This window comes from Limanda limanda, chromosome 17 (genome assembly GCF_963576545.1).
Source record: "Limanda limanda chromosome 17, fLimLim1.1, whole genome shotgun sequence".
In the NCBI taxonomy this organism is placed as follows: Eukaryota; Metazoa; Chordata; class Actinopteri; order Pleuronectiformes; family Pleuronectidae; genus Limanda; species Limanda limanda.
In genome coordinates, this window is record NC_083652.1 from 11,145,202 (window position 1) to 11,171,780 (window position 26,579).

Consider the following 26,579-nt stretch of genomic DNA (forward strand, 5'->3'; position numbering starts at 1 on the left):
TGTTTGCATTTTTTAATCCCAGTTTAAAAAGGGAACCTGTCAGTTTTTGTGTGAGATTAAACAATGGTTCCTCCACAGTGTCGGTAGTTTCCTGTTTTTGGCCCATAATGAAGTAGAAACACGATAAATTACAGACACCAACAGTCAATGTACTGATATAATTACTGAATTACTCATGGCTTAAAGCATATTGCTAATATCAGTTTCACACGAACACACAAAGCGAAGCTGGGTTGAACGGATTGTACTTGAACGCGTCTCGGGTCGGCGGCCCGTCCTGTGCGTGTGACGTCACGTGGCTGCTTGTCTTCCTGCTCGCTGCTCGGAGCCGTTAGCTCGAGGCTAACAAGTAGCTTGTCTTTATTCCTCTGTGTTCCTATAGGACCCACGTGTCTTCAGTCTGTTCCGGTGTGTGGCTCCAAGGATTTATTGATCGAACATTTTCCCCCGACGACGCTTCTCTGCGGAGGAAACACTGGTACGTAACAAACGCGTTAGCTCGCTAGCTAGCTGCGAGTGGTCTAGCTCGAGCTCGGGCCTGCTGAAGTTTAACCGTTGAATCCACCCGGTGTGAAACCAGTGGTCGCGTCCCGGCTGCTCACTGGAGCTCTACTGGTTACAGTCAGTGAAGTCAGTGGTAATCGCGTTTCCCCAGTTCGTCAGTGGTCTGTTGTCCAGGCGCTAGCTGACGTAGCAACAGGCCCCTTGTGTTCTGGCGCACGTGCTAATGAGCAGCTCTGTTTTGTACTGGCTTCGAGCCTCGAGGCTTTAAGATCAACATGAAGGTTCGAGGGGATGAGACTGAGAAGAGTCGAGTTCTCCACGAGTTCTTCGTCACGTTGACAGAAACTTGGGCCACAGTGAAATGAACCAGGTCGATTAATGAGCGTCACACCTGCAGCAGCTCGGCGTCACGGTCCAGATGTTTAATATTCATGGTTCCGGTGGTTCCCACCGTGGACCAGTCCAGAACTCTGGACCCAGTCAGAACAGGATCTGCATCTTTACTCATGTCAGCCATTTTAGAATGGAAGCCCGTTACTACTTTACTGTGTTCCCCTGCTTTACTGGTTAACTGGTGCTGATCAGAATAATCCAGATGAAACGAATACAACCATCAGAACATCTGGTTCATCTGGTCTTCACATGGAGAACAGCAGGGGGGGATGATTTGAATATAGTGGCAAAGTAAATTTTTTTATCTTTCAGCTTATTTAAAGGAGATACACTCTTTAAAAAAGATCTCATATTAACTGAAAACAGAACCTCTTAACGAGTATCTGTGTTTTAAATTGTAAATTCTATATTTTTCAATTGTTGAGTCTGTTGGGTAATGTATCATTATGTTTATGACGTGTCAAATATATTGTTTCTGATATATTTGAATTAAAAGCAAATATTTAGATAATTTATTTGAACATAAGTTCACTTTCAGTCATGGGTCAAATGTTTACTCTGTATTTCAAAGATGTGTGTTGAATTATTTGATGTTTGTCTGTTGAGTTTCTGCCTTAACTCAAATATACGTGTTTAATGTTGTGCATAGAAAAGCTGGTCAGAGCTTCATGTAGAAGATAACGTGCATCTCAACTACAGAGAGACAAGTGGTAGAAGAAGTGCATCTAATGGGATTGAAGAAAACTGATCAACGCTCTTTGATAACTTATTAATATTAACTACAACTCATTTGGTTTCAGCAAGAATCACTGAACCCCTGACTTGTTTGTGCAGAGCCATGTACAATGGGATTGGCCTGGTGACTCCGAGGGGCAGTGGCACCAATGGCTACGTGCAGCGCAACCTGTCGAGCGTGCGCGCCAAGCGTCCGAGGGACGAACGCGGCGGCGACCGGGACGAGAAGGACCGGGAGCGGCTGGAGAGTCAGCTCAACCGCCAGCCCAACGCCGACATCCTTGAGCACCAGCGCAAGAGGCAGCTGGAGGTCAAGTGTGCGGAGCTACAGGACATGATGGAGGAGCAAGGGTAAATCCACACGTGCTCACCAACCTGAACAAATCATGTTTGGTTCATTGTTAGATCCTCATGGCTTCTTTCACCCTCAGGTATTCTGCTGAGGAGATAGAGGAGAAGGTGATCAGCTTCAGAATGATGCTGAAGGAGAAGGAGGAGCCTGCTCCTGCCCCGTCTGATAGACCAACGTGAGCACAGCACAAACAACCTGCATTTAACCAGGCTCCTTTAAAATGTCTCGTTCAGACTGAAAGCTGCTTCGTGTTGTTTATGTTAAAACGGAAGAATAAACTATTGTCCCTGAGCAGAACTAGTCTTTACATTAAACACATCTCAGAAACAAGATGAAAGTCTGACTGTACATTACATATTGACAGAAGGATGTGTTAAACACAAACCAGAGACCAAAGTGTATTTGTATGATCTGCCCATTTTCCATTGTATGAAGAAACTCTAGATCCCTGTTCCTTCTGTTGGTGAAGTTCTGAGAGCTTCTCATTGGTTTGTACGACTCAGTGTTGGTGACAGAAAGCTTGTTTATCTCCTCAGGGCGAGGGAAACTCACGCCCTGGCGGCGGCCAACCAGCAGAAAAACGACCGTCTTCGCGCAGCGTTTGGAATCTCCAGTGACTACGTGGATGGTTCGTCCTTCCACGCCGACCGCAAGGAGAGAGAGAAGGAGAAGAGAGAGACGGAGCGTCTTGAGCGAGAGAAGCTGCAGCAACAGAAATATACGTGAGTGGGACATACACTGTGTGCCACACATATTTAATTATGTTTTTATGATCACAAGAAGCAGTTGAACAATGTGGCTCAATTACTATAATGTTTTTAATGTCCTGTAAAAACCTTGATGTTCAGACAAATGTTCAGATCTCTAAAACAAACATTTTCATAGGTCTATTAACTTATGAGTTGGACTGAGATCAAAGAGCCAGCCTTGGTGTCAATTATGTAGATTTCACACAATAAATAGGAATCAATACCAGCTTCATTCAAACGACTTTGAAATTACATTTGTAGTTTGTTGCTGCAGGGTATTTTATGTTTTAGTGAGTAAGCAGTTCTCCTCTGAATATGGTTCTAAACCATAGAGGTGACGTCTCTAGTTCCTGGGCTGAAATCTGACCCCAGTATGATTAGACGTCACCAGCTCCGTCCCTGACTTCACGTCTGTTGCCCTCTCAGGTTGGTGGAAGACTCGGACGATTCAGATTCTCCTCCCAAGAAGCGCAGTCGGAAGAAGAAGAAGAAAAACAAGAACAGAGACGGGTGAGAAAACTAACTTGATAAGAATAGAAAATATCAGGGTTATAAAAGGAGGTCTGACTTTGTTACTGTTCCTTGTCCCGGCAGATCAGAGAGTCCGTCCCCGTCTCCTCGCAGAGAGAAGAAGAAATCTAAAAAGAAGAAAAAGAAGCGGTACTTTACCATCAGATTCTTTTATGATTCATTGACTGATTCGACATGGAGAGTGATTAATAACTGGGATATATGCTTTTCAGTGAGGTGTCAGAAGAGAGTGAAGAAGACAGGTATGTGAATTTAAATGGAACAGTCTGTTTATATAAGAAATCATCATCTTGTTTTAGTTCTGGTGCTGTAAATATGAAAGTTCGAAGAAAGTGGGTTCATGTGCAGCCTCGTCCTCACATCCAACCTCTCCTCCACTCAAAGCTCCTCCGACGAGAAACAGAAGGTGTCAAAGAAGAAAGGAAAGGGTGATAGTTCCAGTCCTCCAAAAACAAAGGTGGTGCAAGGCGGCAGTATTTCCTCCGACTCTTCTCACAGGTACAAAAAAAGAAATGTCCTAAAAAGGCTCCACCTATTCCACCTGAATGTTCCCCAGCTTGTCCCGGGACAATCTGCTGCTCTGTTCTTCATATGTGATTTCTCTATGTGATATCAACAGCCATTCTCCAGCTCCAGTGAGGTCACGTCAACAGGAACAATCTGCAAGAAAAGATGATGATGGACGACAGGACAGATCGCCCGACAGGAGGAGGCGGGGCCACGACGAGCTCCTCCCACATCGTCACGGAAGAGAAACGGTAAAGTCCGGAGCTGCTTCTCCTTTTTTCATCTTTTAACTCTTGTGATGATAAAATTCACACCAACTTCCACCTTTTCTCTCCCAAAGAGGCCCAATCCTGAGAGAGAGCGCCCGAGTGAGATGGAGAAGACCTCCGCCAAGAGGAGAAATGACTCCTCATCCCCCTCTCCACCGCCGCAGACTGATAAAAGCTGGGAAAGGGAGAAAGGGAGGCGCTCCAGAAGCAGAGAGATGCAGAGGAGGAGGCGTTCAAGGAGCATAGAAAAGAAAGAGAGAGGGAGGCGATCCAGAAGCAAAGAGATGGACAAAGGAAGGCGATCAAGGAGTAGAGAAAATGAGAAGGAGAAAGGGAGGAGGTCCAGGAGCAGAGACTTGGAGAAAGGGAGGAGGTCCAAAAGCAGAGATATGGAGAAAAGAAGGAGGTCCAGGAGCGGAGAAAAGAAAGACAAAGGAAAGGAGAATGCTCCTCAGAGGACCAAACATGACTCCTCATCTCTTTCTCCACCACCTAAACAGGAGACCAGGAGGGGAAGGAGCAGAGACACCGAGAGAGAGAAAGACAAGAGTAAACTGGACAAAAAGACCAGACACGACTCCTCCTCTCCTTCACCTCCTGAGAAGGAGAGAGGGAGAAGGGAGAGGAGTGGAGAGAGGGAGCGCAGGAATGAGAGAGATTTGCACTCCAGGGCACCAAATGAAAGGGACAACAGGAAAGACACCGGGAGGAGACAAGAGAGGGAGGTGTCTCCTCACCAACAGAAGCACGACAGGAGAAGGGACGGACACCCGTCTCGTGGTTCAGTGTCACCTGCCGCTCGCTCACCTGTCTCCACTGGGGGTCCAAGAGAGAAGGAGAGGAGAAGAGAAAAAGACATGGAGAGGAACCTGACCAAGCAGGGAGAACAAGATAGAGAGCAGGGCCAAGGAGACGGCAGGAGAAGAGAGGAGGGGGTCCGACCATCTGCAGGAAGCAGACAAGATCTCAGACCTGCCGATAAAAACACGAACGATAGACCCGACACGATCGACCGTCAGGAGAAGACGAGGAGTCCTCCGGCAAAGGAGAAACGAGAAGGCAAGGAGAAACGAGAAGACAAGGCAAAACAGGCTGAGAAAGGAAAAGAGAGCTCCAGCAGCAGCAGTGGCAGCAGCAGCAGCGACAGTGACAGCGACAGCTCCTCATCCTCCTCTTCATCTTCATCCTCCTCCTCATCATCCTCTGAGGATGAAGGCAAGGCAAAGAAGGCAGCCGGGAGGGAAAAAGCCAGTCCAGTGAGAAGTGCCCCAGCTGCCATTGGAGCTGCGGTTCAAAGGTATTTAACCAATGGAAGAAAAGAAGGTTCTGCTTCTGCATCTGAGGGCGAAGCACTGAGACGACCAGAGGGAGGAGAGCGATGCGAGAGGTCAGACCGACCTCTTCACAGACCTCCTGCAGATGACTGTCCGTCCCAACCCAAAGGTCAGGAGCGATACAGCCCTACACAGGCAGACAGTCCCAGTCCCCCCCCCTCCCCACCCAGCAGGGCAGACCACAGCCGGGCCGGCAGGCACCCGGAGGCCGAGGCCGAAAAACACAGGCTGGAGGCCAAAGCTGGGGAAAGGGACAGAGGGAGGGACAGGGGCACAGCCAGGAGGGCAACAAGACCGAGCCCCCCGACCAGGAGGTCCCGCTCTCCGCCAAAGAAGACCACCACCTCCTCCCCGGCCCGCCGCACTCCACCAAGGCAGTACCAGGAGGCTCCGCCCCGCTCCAGGAGAGCCACGCCTCCTCCGGCCTGGTCAGACAGGGATAGAGAGAGGCAGAGGGACCGGGACAGAGAGAGGGACAGGGAGAGGGACAGAGAGAGGGACAGAGAACGTGATCGGCCTCCGAGACGCAGCAGATCCAGAAGCCAGAGGAGGCGCAGCCCCCCCACTAGGTAAGACAAGGACCTGCATGTTCATTCTGAAACATTTCTGAGCACAACAAACTCTTAAGTGATGCTGTGTGACCACGGGGAGACAAATGGAAAAAACATCAGATTTTTATATTTTCTCAATTCCTGACGCAGGTTCAGCACGTTAATCAGACCAATAAACTGAGGTTTAATGATTCTACTGACGTGATGCAATTAAAGATTCTCCAGGAAATGACAACACAGGAAGTAGAAATAAAGGTCACAGGAATAGACTGAAACTTCTTTTACGTTATGAAAAGATGGAAATAAATCCCAGATCAAAATGATGTTTAAGGAACATGAACTGTATTTGGTAGATGTGATGTTAAATATTTGTATCCGTGGTTTTTCTTGTCTCTAATGACAACGTTTTATCAATTCTTAAATCATCCGCTTTTGTTTTTCCGTCCCCCAGGTCCCGTCGCTCTCCTTCTCCTCCGCGACGGAGGAGAAGCAGTCGCTCTCTCTCCAGGGAACGAGGGAGAGAAAGGGAAAACGAGCGGATTAGACAGAGGGAGGTGGAACAAGAGAGAGAAAGAGCGAAGATGCAGACAAAAGATGTTCCCCCGCCTGGCAGGTCCTCTTCCTCCTCATCTTCCTCCGGCTCCTCCTCTTCCTCGTCCTCTTCACCTTCACCGGCTCGTGAGAGTAAAGACACAAAAATACCAGCAGAAAAAGATGGAAGAAGAGAGGATGACAAGAAAGAGGACGGAGAGCAGAAGAGTCGCTCTTCCTCTTCACACGGTCCCTCCGGAGACTCCTCCCACGCTCCACCCTCAGGTAGAAGAGGCTCCCAGTCGGACCCCCCCCGCTCCGACGTGACCTCCAGAAAGTCCCCGGCCGGCAGCCAATCAGACGCCAAACAGCCATCACGAGGTCCGAGCAGGAAGGTGTCCCCCCCCGCTGCCGCTCGACCGTCAGACCAAACGCTCCGAAGCGAGAGCGCGGTGAACGGCAAGGAGGCTGTGAAGAAGAGCAACGGAAGCAGCAGCTCCAGCTCGTCTTCCTCCTCCTCCTCTTCCTCATCGTCTTCATCCTCCTCTTCAGACAGTTCTGACTCTGAGGCCGAGCCAGGGAAAGGGTGAGCAGGCGACGGGGAATCATGGAACAACAGAATAGAATATGAGATGTTTTATTTTCAAAGAGGATTTATCTTTTTCTCATGTTGTCTAACAGGAAAACCACCAAAGCTCAGAGCAGCTCGTCCTCGTCCTCCTCGGACGGAGAGAAGGAAACAAAGAACAAGAGGTAAGAGGAGGAGAAGAAGTTTCAGGTGGAACTGAGGCTCATTTAAACCAAAAAGAGATTTGTCTGTTTGGAATGAAGGAAACATCACAAGTCCTTTACTCTGTCATTGTTGTTCAGTGATACATCCACTAGAGGGCAGGTCCTCCACTTGTCCTCTATTTGTCCCTTTGCCCAACATCAGTTAGCTTATGGTTGTAATAACCCTCAGCTTTCTGAAGACGTGCACAGACAGAAGAACTCTATCTGTTATCTGTCAAATACAGAAAATGATGAAGTTCTCAATTTGAGAACTACCTTTTCGTTGTGATTGCTCTTTGCGCTGCATCGTCCTCCCTCAGAGCGAAGGTCTGAAACTCCTGTGTTCTCCTCTCAGTCCTGTCAGGCCCCAGCGGAATCCAGCGGATTCACTGAGAGATTCTCGCTCCCTCAGTTATTCTCCTCCGAGACACATCCGAGCAGCGCCGTCCTCCCCGAGCCGCAGGTCTGTACAACACGCCAAGACGTCCGGAACAGAATGAGAAGCAGCTGTAACTAGTGGATGTGTGATATTTAATAATTATGTCTTATGTCTTTGTTTAATGTTGTTTATGTTTTCCGTTGTATTTATTTCAATGGTACAACTGTAAGAAATCAAACCTCACTTACGGCTTGATAACATCTGAAAAATTTTGAACAATTTAAACGGTAAACGATAAATCGGATATCAGAATCAACCCCAAAATCCAGATCAGTCAGGTTTTAATTTAAATAAACACTTTAACTTGAGCCAGAGGGTTTATTTTGTCTTAACGTCTTAATTAAATCTTATTTCGTCAGGAGAAATAATTCCTCTTCTTCTCTTTTTCCTGGTAGAAGCGGCAGCAGACAGTCGCCCAGTCGCTCGTCAACCAGCAGACGAAGGAAATGAGCGGAGGACTCAGAGACTCGTCCCCTCTTCTTCTTCTTCTGTGGTGTTTCTACACTCACCTGCGACGAGTCTGAACAACATGAACTTCACAGACGTCAGACGGACTTGGGTGTGAATGTCTGGGATCTGGATTTGGTTCTGAGCCGCAACTCGTGGATCAGCAGTGTGACCAGGACCAGTCTGTACATTTATTCTTATGAGCTGAGTAAGAAAAGCTAACACATGAAAACAGCTGAGTTAAAGTAACGGTGTTCCTCTGTACCTGTACTGTTTATTGTGTTCTACCTGTAGATATGGCCTGTCTGTATTTTGGTAATTAACATGTAATAGATTTGTGATTGCCATTTAATGTGAGGAGAAACTGAAACGTGGTTAATTTCTTTGTTGAAAAATGGTTGATAATGACAATAAAAAGGCAATTGTACATTTTATTTGTGTGACATATTTGCTGTGTTTTATCCATCTGGAAGGTTCTATATTTGTATTAATCAAACCGACGTGAATATGGTCTGCTGACTCTGCTCACAAAACTGTGCATTAAACACCTGTTTCGTTTGTCTGAGGCGTAGATCTGCATCGTTTCCATAAACTATTAGAAAAACATCGGTGAGTCCCACTGACGCTCTGAGTGACATGTTCCATCATCACTATCGTATTATAACCATAGACTGTATATATAAAGGGAATCTAACACAGTCACACACCGTCCTGCTGCTCCAAGATACAAGATACATTAATCCCACACACATGCACAGACACACTTATGAAGGACGCTGTCACCAGACGCCCCTCCCCCACAACTTAAACACCTTACTCAAGTGTGATTGACAGCTGGTCATGTCCAATGGGTGTAGGTGGGCGTGTCCTCCATATCTCAGTCAGGCTCCACCCCCTGCTCCTCCAAATATGGTTACTTCTGGTCTCATATAACCAAGATGGCTGAACAACCTGTGGAACTGAGGCTTCAGAGCTGCAGGAGAAGGTGTGAAGGTGTTCTGCTGAGTCATCAGGATCTCCACCTCCATCATTTTACTGTTTTCACTTCATATTCCACTCACTTTATTCAGTCTCATTACTCTGGGTTTTACACGATGTGTCCTCGTGGTGTCTGCAGAACAAAGTCCTGTCCTGCAGCTGCTGAGTCACTTTGGCCCGAGACAAATAAAGAATATTTGATTTGATAAATACTCAGGAGATGTAGAAACACTCCCTTTAGTCACATGTGACCCAGAAGTGTTTTTTCCCACAGGATTGAACGCAGCACCAGATGATGAGCGGCTCATCAGGCAGGTGTGGTCGGTTCAGGACCCGAGTCAGAGTCGGTTCGGACCAGGACCCGAGGAGGACCAGGGACAGACCAGGACCAGGATCAGGACCAGGACTCTCTCCCACCGGAGCCCACACCCAGCGGCCCTCAGCCGGACAGACCGCGGTGAGTGTTCACGCTCAGGCCGGGGAGGGCTCAACTTTCTCCGGGGGAAGTTTGTCTGACGTGCGGGGACCAGGCCCCAGGCTCCGCCGGCCAGACTCCCTCAGAAACCCGGGACCTTCTCCCGTTTCCCCGATGATCAGCCTCGGTTCACGGTCCCAACACACAAACAGTCCTGTGTGTGAGTCGTCGTGTGTCCGTTGTGTGTTCGGCTCAAACAGTTTAGACTCAACGTGAGGTGAAGTGTGTTTTTGGCTCGTGTTTGTCACGTTTCAGACCCGGAGCTGCAGCTCTCACACCCGCTGGAGCTCGCTCCGCTTTCCCGTCTGAACACGGGAGTTAGTTCACATGTCGTCCAACATGCTGCTTCACATGTTGTTTAACTGAAGCCGAACTGAAGAAGGCTCCTCCCTCGTTGATCACATGTCATCACTAGCAACCAGGGCGAAACCGAAACCGCATTAGTCCTGAATTCCCTGAAAGTCAGAGAATTCCGAATGAAGTCTGGCCGCAGCCTGGAGCTCGATGGAGAAGGTGAGTGACTGTCACCAGCTCCATGCTTCATCTGGAAAATACTCTGGGTTCGATTCTCTAAAGGTCGTTCACATGTGAGCTTCAGTTAAACAGTTATGTACAGTTTAACAGTTATATACTGTAGAACTAGTTATATACTAGGTATATACAGTATAACTAGCAGGTCTCAGTATTTTCTCTAAACAGAAACTCAAAGTGGAGAATGATTCACGGCTGGTTCTGAGGAGAGAAGCAGATCTTCTGATGTTTCTAAATCTAAACTCTTTGTTGACTCATCAGCTTCTGAATCAAATCTAAATGTGAAAAAGTTTCAACAAAGATGAAGTGAAACTGGACTTTTTGACACTTTAAAAACAAAGTGTTCACCAACAGCTTTAATAACGTTACACACAGTTTTAAAAAGTTACTCTCACTATGAGTTGATTTATAATCCTCGTTCAGTAGAGTTCATAACAACAGTCTCCTTATAAAACCTCATTAAACAAACTCTCTGGATCTGAACCAAACTCAGATCCTTTCATCACTAGCTATCTAACTGTTTGGTGAACATTTTGAAAAACGTTCTATAACAAGAAAGTGGAAGATTATTCCTGAATCTGCAGCAACACCCGAAGACTCCTCCTCCAGTGTGAACCTGCTCAGTCGGTTCTGTGTAATCCTTCAATCTAACATTTCCTCCAGTGCAGATGAAAACACGACGTCCTGTCAGAGCAGTGAAAACAGTTTGAGTGACTCCAGCTGATCTGAAGGATGATTCATGATTCATGATCAAACCTGTGAAAGTTCTGGATAATGTGTTAAATCTAATGTTTCATCTTGTGCAGTTTGTTTCTGCTCCTTCGTCGGCTCAGATGATCAGGATCCTGTCCGGTTGCTTGAAAGCAGCTTTTCCTGTTTTTATGGAAACTTTAGCTGCGTTAGCTCAGCGAGCCGACCCCCCCCCCCCCCCCCCCTGGCCTGACCTAGCTACCTAGCTTGTGTGGTTGCTTCCCTGCTAGCCCAGCGGAGTTCTAGGACGGGGGTGGATGAAGCAGGATGAGGAAGTTCTATTCAGTGACTCAGCCGTTGTTTAAGGAGCAGGGGGGGTGGGGGGTGGGTGGGGGGGGACACACACACACTGATCTAAGTTCATATCACCTCTCCCTCCTTTCTTTGTTTAGTGCCTTCACAACCTGGACTGAAGCAGTGACGCCCTCTTCCTGTGATGACACGTTTGACCGAAGCACCAGAGGAGCTGAAGTGAAATCAGGGGCCGGACCCGGGGGGGCGGGGGGGTGGGGACCTCAGCAGACGTGACCGCCGGCGAAAAGAGGAACATCCTCCTTTCTCACTTCTGTTAAACGAGGGATGGAGCCGTACAGATGCTCGGGGCGATAACTTGGTTGACGATCGGTTGTCAAGTCGCTGGAACGTTTAACTGTCAGAGCTCGACCACAGAACGCCACATCCCCCCCCGCCCGGCGCCTCAGATGGACGACTCGCCGCAGAGACGTCTGTGAAGACACCGTGTTCGCTGAGGGAGTCGAAAGGAGGAAGAAGCAGGGAGCCGCTGACAGAACTGTGGATTTCAAAATCGATGATTCGCCAGGAGCTGGAAATCCCCCCCCAGAGGAGTTTCATCGGGTGGAACTGGAACTAAGGTGGAGCCCCCCCCCGCCGCCGCCGCCGCTCTTCACCATTGAGCATGAATCACGAATGCAGAGGTCATAAGAAGCGTTCCATGTCCGGCCGGCTGCTGCGGTTTCACTCTTAACGTTCACACTGAAACTCAAAGGATAAACTCTCAAGCTGCAGAGATTCAACTGGAAATGTTCTGGTGTTGGCGCCGTGGGAACGATGCTGATGAGTCCTGTGCTGCTCTGAGCTCGTAGCGTCGGGAGGCGGAGCCAAGGAGCGACAGCGGCGAGCGCGGCAGCATCGCCTCCTCCTATCAAACTGATTTTACGTGGAAATTCAGATCGCGGCCTCGAGATGGCGGGAAAAGATTACAACCATCTCTTCAAGCTGCTCATCATCGGAGACTCCAGTTAGTGCTTTTTAACTCTTTAATAAAGTGTTGTCAATGTGCTGTGAAGAAACAAATGACATCAACTCATGAAAACATAACTGATCCAAAGATGTGTCTTTGTCTTTTATCAGCTGTTAAATCATTTGAAGTCATGTTTTCACTTTTTCTTTCCTCGGTTCGTTCTGATAGTTTTCAGAGTTTGAAGCTTTGTGGTAACGGATAGAAACACCTCGTCAGTAGTAAGACACGCCCCCTAACAAACCCAGGGCTGCGTTTAGCTGTGATATATATAAAACCCAAACATTCACATAATGAGGAACAGTTCATTGATCAACTTGTTTTCGGTGTAAACAGCAGGAGCAGTTTCTCTTCTTCAGTTATTCCAGTTGGATTTTCTGCTGCTGCTTCATTCTGGTTCATCGAGTCTCGTTCTAACAAGTTACTACTGGTTCTCAGATCGCAGCAGATTATTCATGGACGTGATTTCAGCCTCTTTGCATCAGACATTTCATTCTCTCACATTTCCAGTGTGAGTTCAGTCTGTCCTTGTATTTGAGTATTCTGTTTTTCTGAGTGTTGTTACTGGAATGAAGCCGTTGTCCCGAGACGTGACTCGTTCCTTCTGCTCCTGGTTGGTCACGTTTCCTCAGCCTGAGTTAACTGCTGCTGTGTTTCTGTCTCAGATGTGGGGAAGAGCAGCCTCCTGCTCCGCTTCGCAGACAACTCCTTCTCCGGTGAGTTTCCACCTTCTAACAAATACTCTGCATCACTGCTTTGTTCCTCAGGTCCGTCCACAGCAAGATAAATACATGTTCGTCAAAGATGTTTCTGTCATTTCAGGTCGTTCTTATCTCACTGACGTTTGTTCAAGTGTTTCTGATCAGTTTGGTTTGATCAGTTATTTAATGATGTAGAAACAGGCTGAGACGTGATGATTGACAGCTGGGGGGGGGGGTCCTGTTCTCCTCAGACTCTGACTCCTGACGTCATTCTTGCAAAATGGCTTCTTTCTTGTAGTGGGAGGAAGTGGAGGAATGTCATCTATCTTTATTAACAGACTCTGCAGAAGACATTTTATTTCCCTTTAATGCAGCTTCACAAGCTTTTAGGGTTAAAATGAGGATATGAGTCCATCCTGTGTGTGTGTGTTTGTGTGTGTGTGACACAGTGTTCAGTGTTTCTCCGCTTGTCTCCTGCAGGCAGCTACATCACCACCATCGGCGTGGACTTCAAGATCCGAACCGTGGACATTGAGGGAGAGCGGGTCAAGCTGCAGATCTGGGACACAGCCGGTCAGGAGCGATTCCGAACCATCACGTCAACGTAATCTTCTCCAGACCAGATCTGGTTTTTATCTTCAGGGGTTTTTCCTTCACTGTAGTTTGAGTCTGTGTCCGTCGGTTCACTCAGTTTCCTCCTCCTCTCTGCAGATACTACAGAAACACCCATGGTGTTATTATTGTTTACGATGTGACAAATCCAGAGTCATTTGTAAACGTGAAGAGATGGTTGAACGAGATCTCTCAGAACTGTGACAACGTGTGCAAGATCCTGGGTGAGTTTAAGTCAAGGAAACATCTGAAGAGGCTTCATCCATTCTAATGTTTTTATTACAAAACTCATGTTGCTGCTCTCTTCTCAGTGGGGAACAAGAGCGACGACCCCGCCCGGCGGCAGGTGGATACCCAGGATGCAATGCGTTTCGGGGAGTCGGTGGGTGTTCGGGTCTTTGAGACGAGTGCCAAAGAAAACATAAACGTAGAGGAGGTAACTACAACCCGTCCTGTGGCTTCATTCATATCACAATATTACAATAGATTTAGTTATGATTCAATTTATTTGAATTTAATTTCATAAGCTACAACCAGAGGATTGTTGATATATACTCGTGTGTTTCCTATTTTTCAAGATTTTTGTGTTTGCTCCCTGCTCAGATGTTCATGGCCTTCACCCACATGGTTCTCCGAGCCAAGAAGCAGAGTCAGAACCGGGCCGAGCGGGAGCGCGAGCGGGAGAAGGGCACGGTCAACATCAACGCCCAGAGGGACAAGGACCGCCGGAAGAGAGGCAAGAAATGCTGCTGAGATGCAGACGGACGCCAAAGCTTAGAGAAGAAGACGGTGCCTTAGGAGACGAGTGTTTCATCTGCAGATATGAATGTGAGAAACTGTGGTTCGCTCCTTCTTCGCCAAGTTTCAACACAACAGTCGGGTCACACTGCTCGACTGCTGTGGTTACAGTCGCTGAGGGATTCAGGCCAAGTCCACACGTTACCGTTTAGTTTTAAAATGCATCACTAGAGCCACGGTTACGCCTGCAGTTGTGGAGCTGCTGATCTCGTGTCAGTTTGAAAACTCTGGGTCCGTGTTTGAGTCTGAACAGAAACTGAGACTTTTGGACGATTGGTTCTCATCAGTCACATGACTCGACTCGTCGCTCAGAGAAAGGAAATCCCAGCTCTGACTCTTCAGCATCACTTCTGTTACCAACCAACTGTAGAGGCAATCTACTTCCTGAATACATCACATGACCAGTGTATGTGAACAGTCATGTGACATGTTTGTGTTTTCAGTTTAAAACTAAAACGTTCCCGTGTGGGCGGAGCCTTGATCTGTCCTCACTGACTTCCTGCAGCAGTCGGGAGGTGACAGCACTGAACGGATCATTCTGATGTTATTTAGATCGAAGCAGGTTGTAGTGTTTCAGAGTTTCAAGTTGATACGAGGACGGAGGAGCTCATACATCTGCACTTAAAGTTAATTATTACTTTGCATTAATGTGGTGATTGGTTTTTTGATTAATCATTTATTTTTCAGTGTATAAAATGAAAAGAGCTGTTTACAGATTCCAAACTTCCAGTCTTTAACGTGTTTGATATGTTGGACGGTTCCGACCTGGAGTCTATTTAAATATTGGAGAAAGGAAAAACAGAATCTGCATGAATTTATAAAGTATTTGTTGGAAAATTACTCTGAGCTTTGAGTTTTATCTTGGACATGAAATCTGACTCAAAGCATCAGAGTGATGATCTTTCTGTTGTGAAACCAGTCGGGAGTCAGCTCCACAAATAACTGATTCAAACCAGACTGAGCAGGAACATGAAGACGTGAACGTACATGTCTACTAACACGGAGGAGGCCGGGTGACTTAATTTCCTCTCGTCCAGAGTGAAACAGAAAAACTCTGAAAGCCACTTAAATAAAAAAAACACTACAATCTGCTTTTAAATAGAACTGAGATATAAACTAACTAATAAACACTGTTACGGTCCCTTAACGTTGCTCTAGTGAACCACTGAGTTTTGCCTTTTTGTTCTAACCAGTGTTTTACCACTGAAAGGGAACTGGTTTTAGTCGTTACTAAATTGTAAACGTGACACACTAACAGTTGTGTTCAGTCTCAATGTACGTTTGCCTTGTTTCAGTTAACGCCAGTAAACTCCGACTACACGACAAAATGTTCCAGTTGTTTGTTGTTTTTAATGTAAATCTGTCGCCGAGCAAATGTGTCCAAATCCAAATAAAGCAATAAATCCAGAGTTTGTGTTCAGATGCAAAGATAATTCATGTTAAGGTGAAAGGCTGCGGTGCGTCTTACAGTTTGAGTTTAACTTCAGCTCCTTTGAGCAGGAAATCGTCCTAATGATTTAAAACATTAGTTAAATCACCACTTAAACTGTAAAGCATCAGTCTGATGTTTAGTGTGAACAGGAGAAAGTTTCCTCCTTCTCTCCCTGAGCGTCACAAACTGTCACAACCAGCTGAAGAGTGAAGCTGAACTGTCGATCTTTTAAACATAAAACCCTGAGCTTGTTCAAGCTCCTAAAGTATTTTCTCTCAGACCTGTTGATGTTCAGCTTTGACTTGTGCTCAGAAGGAATAAAAAATGTTGGATATAGATCCTTAACTGTAAAGCACAAACATCTCACTGAAGAAACTCCATTTCTCAACTAGAGGATCTTATGTGTTGCTTGATTGTTTCTGATCCGTCTGAAATCTAAAAGTATTCCAGTTGTCTGGTACCTTTCTCTATAAAATGTTAAACAAAGCAGCATTAAAGAAAAGTTCCTCATATTTATTCTCATTTACAGTTTTTTCTAATTTGAGTATAAATGTACTTTACTACATTCACTGTTAAGAGAAACTCATCCAGGTCAGAGAACATCTGCAGAAAGTGTAATAATCTACAGCTGGACAAAAACATTCAAACCCACAGGAAACATGACAGAGATTTTACATTTAAATCACAAGAATGTTCAAATCACGTCATCTCCAGCTGCAGCATCAACATCTGGACGCTGAGGAGAGTGGAAGTGCTTTTATTGTGAAAACCAAACCTTTCAGAGGAAGAGCCTTCACATCACATGGAAATCCAGTTTGAGCTGAAGGAAACTCTCTGGAATGTTAAAATGTCTCAGCTTCTCTCAGACTGAGGCTCAGAACCGGTCTGCGGAACAAACAGTAACTTTAGGGGAACAGATCTGTGGATTCCAGACGTTTCTGACGACGCGTGAACGCAGCGTCACACTCGCCGGTGGCTCCTCCCCACTCAGTTGGATTTGGGGAGTCTGTAAACGCCGCCAGAGCACATCAGCTGATGCTCGCGGACCTTCCTCTGCAGGAAGGCCTCCAGCTCGTTCACGTCCATCTCCGTAACGACGGGTCCCGTGGCGACGAACATCCGGAGCATGGAGTGGATCCGCTCCAGTGTCATACTGTCCAGGTTGGTCAGCATGGCCTGGATGTACGCCCAGAACAGCTGGAGGGAGAGAGAGAGAGAGGGAGAGGTTAAAGGTTATCATCCTGTTAACTGTGTGTGTGTGTGTGTGTGAGTGCGTGCGTGTACCTGCAGCTTCTCCTCCCTCTGCTCGGACTGGGTCGTGGTGTTGGAGTCTCTCTCCTCGTCGCTGTCGATCAGCATCACTCCTCGCTCCATCTTCTCTTTGGACGAGCCCGTCTCCACGACGTAGTAGCGCCCGGCCGCCTCCTCCCTCAGCACGCCATGCTGCTGCCACAGGGCGATCTTCCTGTGCACCAGCTCCCTCGGGGCGCCCAGCTTCACGCTCAGCTCCTCCAGCGTCCACGAGCCTGAGGGACAACACACATATGACTGTCAGGATTCAGGTTTCAGGAGCTCGGCTGAGAGCAGGTCCACACGGAGTCGTGACTGACGACCACGTTTCCTCAGTTTGATGTTTAAAAGTAATGTAAAGGAGTTCACCTCCTTCTGTCACTTCACAAGAACTGAGTCTGGAGAACAACACTAATTGAAATCTGTTTAGAGGTGAGAGTTCGTACTCTTCTCCTGGAAGTGCAGGATGATGGCTGCATGGATGGGAGTCACGCTGAGGTTGGTGAGGGTTCGATCCTCCAGCTCCACGTCCAGAGTGACCGAGCCCAGATGAGGCTTCCAGCTCAGCGTCCTCATAGCCTGAAACAAAGTGTTCAGTGATATTAAAGCCAGCGCTTTTCAAACAGAACAACCAGCGACTGGCCAGGAAGCAGCAGGAACTCCACCTTGAGCTTTTCGTAGCGGTGGGTGTAGGCCTCCATGGCCTTGCAGACCACCGGCGGCAGCTCCAGCTTCTCCTCCTTCAGCGGCGGCCAGAACTCGGAGGACAGGATGATGGACGACAGGGACAGCGGCGGCTGCTCCTCCTCCTCGCCGAGCCTCGACTCCTCCTCCCGGATGTTACTGTTGATCCTGCGAGAGTCGGCCATGTCCTGGAACAGACGAGAGGAATGTGTACCCACTTTCCTTTAAACTGATCAAAAACACAATCCTTACATTTAAAAATACATCATCAGCAAATGAAATCTTCTCTGTCATTGACCACGCTGAGGAATTACTTATTCATTTTCTTTTGAAAGTGAAATGATGAGACCGTTCAAGTCTTTACCTTCAACATGACCTCACAGTAATGCATGTGAGACTCTCCGAACCGGAGCTTCAGCAGCTCCACGTTACGAATCTCCCTGAAAACACAAAACACACGACACAACATCATGTATGATCCAGAAATGACATCATCTGACGAGTGGTCCATCGTCGTTCACAGTCCACGTCTGATCGTAATGAAGAGTCAGTGACGTCGATCTTCTTCTTGCCCCTGTGATGTTGCTGCTTCCTCACTGTGGGACTCTAAAGGATCATCTCATCTTACAGGCTTGTTAAAGGCTGCATGTTCAACATGAACCTCAGCGTCTCAGCAACATAGCACAACAACTCCAAACATTATTGATTCACATGTGTAAATTGACTCCAGGCCAACATCCGTCTGTCACTGAAGTGTGTGTGATGGTGTAAGAAGGTCAGAGGAGAGGACATGTGTGATCACACCTGGCAGTGTTGTAGTTGACCTGGTGCAGCAGCCGGTCGGCCAGCACGGCTCTGTACTCGTCTATGAAGATGTCCTTGCTGCCGTAGATACTGACCAACAGGCTGATGATGTCCGACGAGCGACGCTTTGAACCCATTTTATCTGCAAAAGGTCCGGAAAAAGTTCAAGGTCATTCAACGACACCCGGAGGAGTCGAGGAGTTACAGAGATTATGCGTTCACTGACCTGGCACAGCATCCGTGGGGTCCGGAGTCCAATCCTCGGGGTCGTTTCCTTCCTCGTCACTGTCCTGCATCTCCAGAGTCACCGGGTCTCCTCGGGACAGCTCCGACGCCAGGTCAGTGCAGCCCTCTGCGTCACCGGTGAGTCCGGCTACGATCTGCCTCACCGTGTCCTCCCGAGTCCTGAAAAGCACCAGGAGCTTTAACCACGTGTAGAAACTCTCAAACATATGATGCATGTATGTAAACAGTATGAAGAGACTCACCTGAGGTATTTGCGGATTGGTTGGCAGGCAACCTGCAGGATGACCATGGACGGGTCCAGCTCCCTGAGCGCCTTGATGGCTGAGATGTAAACTGTGAGGATGTCAGATGTGTGGACGCCTGAGGACGGTGGGACAAAGACAAAAACTCAAAATAAACTTTATATTCAAAGGATTTTGAAACAGCTTCTGCTTCTGGTCTCTGTGAAAACTCCATACCTTCAAAACCCAGAGAGATTTCATGAGAAGTACAAAAACAGAAGCATCTTGTTCATTGAACTGGTGTCGAAGCAGAAACTGACCTGGGTGCAGCAAACGACTCTCAAAAGCCGATTTTAAAGAGGTGAGCAGCTGCTGTCTCTGGTTTGTCCTTTCCAGACAAAACTTCAAGTCCTCGATGGCAGCTTTGGATTCTGGGAAATCTGTGAGACAGTAAACGGGAAAATAAACATGAGAAACCTCGAAGCTGCAAATATGAGTAATTACAAGTAGTTTATAAATGTTAAAAACTCAACAGATACATTTCTTCTCTTGACTGCAGATGATTTCACTTATTTTTAACTCACACAAATGGAATAACTGAAGTTTAAAAACGTGAACTGAGTCGTAAAGCTTTGACCTCTGATGATGCTGAAGAGCTCCTCGATCCTCATGTTGACGTAGATCCTGCAGAAGAACTGGTGCATGTGGCATCTCCACTGCTTCAGGATGGAGCTGCCTGGCTGCCCGGCCGTGGCACTGGAAGCACTGGGAGCACTGGGAGCACTGGGGATGCTGGGAGTCGTACCGTCGGCGTCTGCCTTGCTTGCGAACACTTTGCTCAGCCAGCCCAGCACCAGCTCCAGCCACTGCTCACACCACAAATGAACAAATGCAGAGTGAAACCAGGAGCTGAGGAGCTGAGGAGGAGCTGGTTAATGTGAACGCTGGGGTTTTACCTCCTGGAACTCGAGCAGGAAGGAGCACTCGTACTCTCCGCGGCAGTGCTGCTCCATGCGCTGCTCGATGAGCTTGTGGAGGATGGAGGTGACGGCCTCGGAGCTGACCCACTCCAGCAGCTGCAGTTTGGAGCTGAAACCACACGTGTGCAACATGTCATGTATGTTTATTCACATGCTTAAAACACACATACATGTACCAGTGGTTGATTTCACTCCTCCTGGTTCTATGAGACACAAAAGTCGAAACATGATTCTTGGACGAATATGAGACAAAGTGAGGACTCACAGAATGTGGCTGAGCTCCTTCAGTTGATCCAGAGCCTCCTGACACCAGCACTGCTGTGATGGGACCCCACAGCCCCGGCAGACCCCCCCCTCTGGGACCTCAGGAGCCTCGGCCCCTTCCTCCCCCACCCCCTCCTGGTTCATGTAGACTGAGAACGTCCGGCTGTAAAACTCCAGCACTCGCTCCTGGAGCACGGGGGACGGGGCGAAGAGGAGCAGGGCCCTGATGATGGTGAAGGCCCGGTCCTGGAGGCCCCTGGGCTCCGGGCCATAGAGACCCCCAAGACCCTCCTCCTGCCACAGCCCCAGCCGCTCCAGACCACCTGAGAGGAAGAAGAGGGGCGGTTTGAATGCTGCTGTGATATTTACCTCCACCAGGGGGGGCTGCGTTTTCACCCAGTCTGTTTGTTTATTTGTAAACAAGATCACACAAAAACTAAATTTCTGATTTCCAGTAGCTCGGTGGACGGATGTGGTTTGAGTCAGAGAAGAGCTTGTTACATGTTTCGGGTTCAGGAACTTGTTCTCACTTTATTTAACATTGAGTAAAAAGAGGTTTTCAACATTTCCCTGATTTGTGAGTTCAGGGTGAAAACAACCAGACGTCTGTGAGTGCGTGTGTGAACAGCTTGGTTGAATGTAAAGGGGCCGCTGGGCCGTGGTGGAGGTGTGAACACTGCTAAGTGACTTTCTACGTTCTCGTGTTTCCTCTCCTCACCCAGGAACGGCTCCAGTCGCTCCAGCAGCGTCCGGAAGGCGGTGAGGAGAACCCAGGCCCGGTCTCTTTCCTCCAGCTCGTTCTCTGGCTGCTTGAGTCCGGACCAGAACTCAGGAACCACAGACGAGGACAAACGCATCTGCAGCGTCTCCAGCAGCCATTCGCCCAGCAGCCGCCCATGCCCACGAGCAACCAGCAGGGCCAGAGATTCCGAGAGGCCCGGCTCCGGCCCCGAGCCGCCAGGGGCCACCTGAAGAGAACCAGAGATCAGGGATCTCACCCGACACCACACACAGAGCACCGCCTCAGGGAGGTTAGTGAGGAGGGAGGTAGTTAGTAACTACTACATATTGCTAGGTCAGTATGTATTATGTATTAATAACCAAACTGTAAGTCTGAGTGGATTTAACTGAATGTTTGAGCTTCATCGAGCTGAACCTGGTTTTCAGGATGAACAGAACCAGCTTCACTGAGGTGATGACAGAGAACTGACTTCACACAGAACCTCGTGAAACACATGTAAACAGAGAGAAACACGTAGAGTCTCACATCACACGGGAGGAAACTTTAATCAGGAGGAATCTGCTTCCGGTGAGAAACTCACCAGAGCTGCGGTGACTCTCTCCCACGCGCCCGGGACCCCGTGAGGAGACTCGGACCCGGACCCGGAAGAGTCCGACTCCATCACGCTGTCCTCCATCAGCTCAACCCTGTCTCTCTGTCTCCAGCTCTGTTCACCTGATCCACAAACACAACGAGCTAAGCTAACGTGCGCGTCGAGTTGTTATGACGTCACTCGCGTTCATCTGCAGGGAGGCATTGTTTGCATTAACGTCTATAAATAATAATTAATAATTAATAATAGCAGCTCGTGTCACTGGTGTTATGTTAATAAAGTAAAGTAACTTTTTATAAAGAGTCTGGTGGCGACACATGATGCTTTCTTCTTCTTCTTCTTCTTCTTCTTCTTCTTCTTCTTCTTCTTCTTCTTCTTCTTCTTCTTCTTCTTCTTTTTCTTCTTCTTCTTCTTCTCCTCCTTCTTCTTCTTCTTCTTCTTTAGGTGAGTTCTCCTGCACGTCTCTGCTCAGACGCGCCCTCTACAGTCACCCCCGTGGTATTAGATTATGTTCGCAGACTTTAGACTCATAAAACAAAGAATTTCTATTCGTTGCATTTTTATTCACATTTGATCAGATTAATATTTTGCCTCTTGCTGATCATATTATCCTCTTTGGTCTTTTGAGGTAAGTTTCACTTAAATTGTGTGTATTTGTAATTAATTGGAATAGAAACAAAAACGTCATACTGCTTTGTGTAATAGAAATAGTTGCCTACGACACTTCCGGCCTCCTGTATACCACCAGCTCCCCCAGCGGCTCCTGCAGGAACCTCACCATCATGGCAGCGGAGTGCGAGTGAGTTTGTTGACATTCTGTCTCTTTTCTCTTCTCACACTTTCCTTCGTGTCGCGACTCGTTCGTCTTTGTTTTCTAAAGTTTCACATTCGCTCCATGTTTCACGTTAAACTCTGACCACGTGACGCAGGCTCTGATGACGCTAACCAGCAGCCTCTAGCTAACATGCTAACGTTAGCTTAATGTGTCCTGTGCTAACGTGCGTGTTGCTCTCCGCAGTGTTTCGTCTGAGATCGAGGTGCTGCAGTCGATCTACCTGGAAGAGCTGCAGGTGGACAGGAGACACGACGGGTGAGACAGACACACAACCAGTGAGGCAGACACACAACCAGTGACAGAGACACACAACCAGTGAGGCAGACACACAGCCAGTGAGACAGACACACAGGCAGTGAGGGAGACAGGCAGTGAGGCAGACACACAACCAGTGAGAGAGACACACAACCAGTGAGAGAGACACACAACCAGTGAGACAGACACACAGGCAGTGAGACAGACACACAGGTAGTTAGACAGACACACAACCAGTGAGAGACACACAACCGGTGAGACAGACACACAACCAGTGAGAGAGACACACAACCAGTGACAGAGACACACAACCAGTGAGGCAGACACACAACCAGTGAGACAGACACACAGGCAGTGAGGCAGACACACAACCAGTGAGAGAGACACACAACCAGTGAGAGAGACACACAGGTAGTTAGACAGACACACAACCAGTGAGAGAGACACACAGGTAGTTAGACAGACACACAACCAGTGAGAGACACACAACCGGTGAGACAGACACACAACCAGTGAGAGAGACACACAACCAGTGACAGAGACACACAACCAGTGAGGCAGACACACAACCAGTGAGACAGACACACAGGCAGTGAGGCAGACACACAACCAGTGAGAGAGACACACAACCAGTGAGAGAGACACACAGGTAGTTAGACAGACACACAACCAGTGAGACAGACACACAACCAGTGAGAGAGACACACAGACAGTGAGGCAGACACACAACCAGTGAGACAGACACACAGGCAGTGAGGCAGACACACAACCAGTGAGAGAGACACACAACCAGTGAGAGAGACACACAACCAGTGAGACAGACACACAACCAGTGAGACAGACACACAACCAGTGAGAGAGACACACAGACAGTGAGACAGCAACAAAACCAGTGAGACAGACACAAAACCAGTGAGACAGACACACAAACAGTGAGACAAACAGACAAACACTAATATTAATTTTAATATTATTATTATGATACAATAAATATAATAATGGCTAAAACCAATCAAGTAAAAGCTTCTGTGAAAATTTAAGAGATAAAATAAATATCCTACATTAAATCAATTCATACAATGTGTATATTTATAATATATATTTTATTGGCACAAAGTGTCAGAGTGTTGTTTTGTATGATGTATTTACTTGAATGAAACCTCCAGTGTTTCTGTGGCTGATGTGTTTGCTGTCCTCAGGGGCTGGGAGGTGAGTCTGGTTCTGTACCCGTCCACAGCGGAGGACTCTGTCTCTCAGTTTGTCCGTCTCACTCTGACTTTGACACTGGATCAGCAGGTAGGCTGTCCATTCTCTGATCATGGTTTTAAATATTAATCCTGTATCACATCATTAAAGAGAAGGTGTTTTAATCATTACTTTTATTTGTAATGCGGATGAACATTAGGTTTGAATCTCTTCCTCTCTCTTTCTTTTTCTAGTATCCTTCGTCTTCTCCAGTCATCTCCATTCACAACCCACGGGGACTTTCTGATGACAAGCTCAGCAGGTAACGACCTGAAGCTTCAGACAGATCCGACTCTGCAGCTGTTTTCAGATATGAGTTTGTGTTTGTGAAGCAGCAGCAGGTTGTCGGGTCCAGGCGAGGGGCGGAGCCTGTAGAGCAGAGGGGGGGGGGGGGCATGACGTATACATTCTGCTGTGGACAGATCAGTGTTGTTGTTAACATCTCATCTTTTCTCTTAGTGTCCAGAAGTGTCTTCAGTTGGAGGCTCAGTCCAGTCTGGGCTCACCAGTGTTGTATCAGCTCATTGAGGTCACTATATATCCTCTTTTCCTATTATTTCAGTGGATGATAATCTGTGGAATTATTATTATTGTGGAGTATTAATCAGTTGTTTTGTTTTTAAAGTCTCTCAATGTCTTTTCTCTTCTTCAGAAAGCAAAAGAAATCCTGACTGAGAGTAATATTCCTAATGGGAACTGTGTCATTTGTCTTTATGGATTTAAGGTTTGTTGTTTGTGTTTCCACATCATTTCCCATCAAATGGTCAAACATAGACCTTGATACAGATATGATCGTTTTTACAAAAGGAATATTGAGTGAGCTTCCATTCACCAAGTGGACACAGACACAGAATGTAATCAAACGCACTCATGCTGCTGTTTTCAGGAGGGTGAGACGTTCACCAAGACGAGCTGCTACCACTACTTCCACTCGCACTGCCTCGGTCGCTACACCAGCCACTCTGAGAAGGAGCTCCGCCAGAGAGAGAGGGAGTTAGAGGAGGATAAGACCAGGGAGAGGACAGACTATCAGGTGTGAAACCAGGTTCACAGATGAATAACTGAACAATGAAATCCTGGATACTTACTTAACGTCCTCTTACAGGAGCTGGCTGTGGTGTGTCCGGTGTGCAGAGAACCTCTGGCGTATGATGTTGCTCAGCTTCTGTCGTCTGCTGCGCCACAGCTGCCTGAGGTGAGGCCGACTCATATCGTTCATTAGATAATCTCATCATGTCAGTGTGTGGCTTCACTAACGGACCTCACTATGAGGCACCTTCTGAAGTCCAGGAGGAACGTTCAACCTCAACAGTTAAAGTATGAATATGTGTTTTGTTCACTCAGCTGGACGAAGCTGCGATTGGTTCAAATTTTCAAAAGAAGTGGGTCCGACTGCAGAAGCTTCTGGAGAAGCAGAGATCTAAAGGAGGAATCATCGACCCGGAGGAGGAATCAAATCGCTTTCTGATCCATATCAATGAGGTGAGTGTGGATCATAAAGAACATGGTGTCTTTTTGACCTACACCTGATTCCAGCATCGAGAACTGTAACAGAGAAAAATGACACATCAGTACAAAGCTGCTTTATTTGGACTGAGTCTCCATGATGTCATTTTACAACAGGCTCCGTCTGTCGCTGAGAATGGAAACCTGGACGCAGATGTCTCTCCTGGCTCTCTGGCTCCGTCTGCCTCTACTGTGTCGTCTGAGGAAACTGGATTCAGAGTGAACCAGTTTGATCCTGGACTGTCCCACTGCAGAGGCAGCGGTCAGGGACAGAGGCGTCACAACCACTTTCGGGCCCAAAGGAGAGGAGGCCGGTTCAGGCCTCAGCACGGCCGAGCTGCCCCTGTCACAGAGCAGGTGGACAAACTCTCTCTGTCCTCAGACTGCACTGAAGGAGCCATCAAAGCTCCAGCTCAGGGGAGTCTCAGCTCTCACATGCAAGGAGATGCAGAGTCGTGTCAGCCGAAGATGAGCAGGGACGTCTATGCTGAACAAGAGACACTCGGTCCTCTGGACGGTCAACCAGGGTGCAAGTCCGGTTTGGAAAATGAATCCTCAAAAGATGCAGCCGACTCTGCGGGCGGCCGTGGTCATCGTGGAAGGAGGAGGGGTCCCCCCCGATCTGTCCCACACAGCAGGGGGCCCGGGCCTGGTCGATACCACTGGGAGGGGCGAACCCCAAGAAGCAGGGGAGGGGGCAACGACCTCCACAGCAGAGGAGCTGCGCCCCAAAGGGGGCAGGGCAGGGCGTTCCAGCAGAGGGTGGTGGAGAGAGAGCGGGGGAGGGAGGAGGTGCTATGACGAAGGGCGACAGGAGGGCCGATGAACAAATGTAAATGTGCCTCCACGATGAGTTTGCATCAGTTAAAGCCCTGCAGCAGAAACCTGTTTCTCTGTAGTGTCCTCTCCTCCAGGACGCCACCCTCCCCCTGGTCTCTGATTGGCACTGACCCGCTCATTGAGGTCACATGGCTGTCGTCTCTGGTTGTGATGCAATATGAATTGAGAGAAACACAAATTAAATTTTTCTCTGGATGACAGTGTCACTGTGTCTTTAATCTCATTGTTAAGATACCGTTCAAGTTGAAATATATTTCTCTTCATGTTGTTTTGACATTTGAAAATATGTTGACAGCCGATTATTTGTAGAAGATGTTCACAACAATTCACAGACTGAGACGAGAGCCGGATGAAGCACTTTCACAGTTTATATAATTTCACTACATTTAGGACAGTAAATTTAGACAGTACTTCTATATATAAAACG

General features: G+C 47.7%; 4 protein-coding genes across 5 annotated transcripts; 3 read left to right on the forward strand and 1 right to left on the reverse strand.

Moving 5' to 3' along the window:
* The first annotated feature begins 293 nt into the window (after positions 1-293).
* On the forward strand, positions 294-8,547 carry srrm2 (serine/arginine repetitive matrix 2). The gene is made up of 14 exons (XM_061089667.1): positions 294-478; positions 1,732-1,983; positions 2,064-2,159; positions 2,521-2,706; positions 3,160-3,243; positions 3,328-3,393; positions 3,477-3,506; positions 3,649-3,762; positions 3,884-4,022; positions 4,112-5,943; positions 6,377-7,042; positions 7,138-7,209; positions 7,583-7,690; positions 8,062-8,547. Exons 2-14 carry the CDS (start codon positions 1,736-1,738, stop codon positions 8,114-8,116), a joined length of 3,696 nt encoding a protein of 1,231 aa, XP_060945650.1. The 5' UTR covers positions 294-478; positions 1,732-1,735; the 3' UTR covers positions 8,117-8,547.
* A 2,816-nt stretch (positions 8,548-11,363) lies between these two features.
* si:dkey-16l2.16 (ras-related protein Rab-35) lies at positions 11,364-15,625 on the forward strand. The gene is made up of 6 exons (XM_061089607.1): positions 11,364-12,105; positions 12,771-12,821; positions 13,287-13,410; positions 13,518-13,642; positions 13,730-13,854; positions 14,022-15,625. The coding sequence occupies exons 1-6, from the start codon at positions 12,051-12,053 to the stop codon at positions 14,169-14,171; spliced, it is 630 nt and encodes a 209-aa protein (XP_060945590.1). The 5' UTR covers positions 11,364-12,050; the 3' UTR covers positions 14,172-15,625.
* Positions 15,626-16,140: 515 nt separating this feature from the next.
* Positions 16,141-21,866, reverse strand: anapc2 (anaphase promoting complex subunit 2). 2 transcript variants are annotated; one of them, XM_061089606.1, is made up of 15 exons: positions 21,762-21,866; positions 21,460-21,593; positions 20,856-21,105; positions 20,139-20,460; positions 19,850-19,982; positions 19,531-19,759; positions 19,214-19,333; positions 18,915-19,032; positions 18,653-18,831; positions 18,427-18,568; positions 17,987-18,062; positions 17,604-17,810; positions 17,385-17,517; positions 16,933-17,174; positions 16,141-16,845 (listed from the first exon to the last, which is right to left on the reverse strand). In XM_061089606.1, exons 2-15 carry the CDS (start codon positions 21,553-21,555, stop codon positions 16,636-16,638), a joined length of 2,457 nt encoding a protein of 818 aa, XP_060945589.1. In that variant the 5' UTR covers positions 21,556-21,593; positions 21,762-21,866; the 3' UTR covers positions 16,141-16,635. The 2 variants fall into 2 exon arrangements, with proteins under 2 accessions (XP_060945589.1, XP_060945588.1); XM_061089605.1 differs by having other exon boundaries at positions 21,460-21,661; positions 21,762-21,865.
* Positions 21,867-22,235: 369 nt separating this feature from the next.
* rnf25 (ring finger protein 25) lies at positions 22,236-26,347 on the forward strand. The gene is made up of 10 exons (XM_061089967.1): positions 22,236-22,270; positions 22,490-22,561; positions 23,761-23,857; positions 24,001-24,068; positions 24,266-24,335; positions 24,459-24,530; positions 24,693-24,839; positions 24,912-25,001; positions 25,151-25,288; positions 25,430-26,347. Exons 1-10 carry the CDS (start codon positions 22,254-22,256, stop codon positions 26,111-26,113), a joined length of 1,455 nt encoding a protein of 484 aa, XP_060945950.1. The 5' UTR covers positions 22,236-22,253; the 3' UTR covers positions 26,114-26,347.
* The last annotated feature ends 232 nt before the right edge of the window (positions 26,348-26,579 follow it).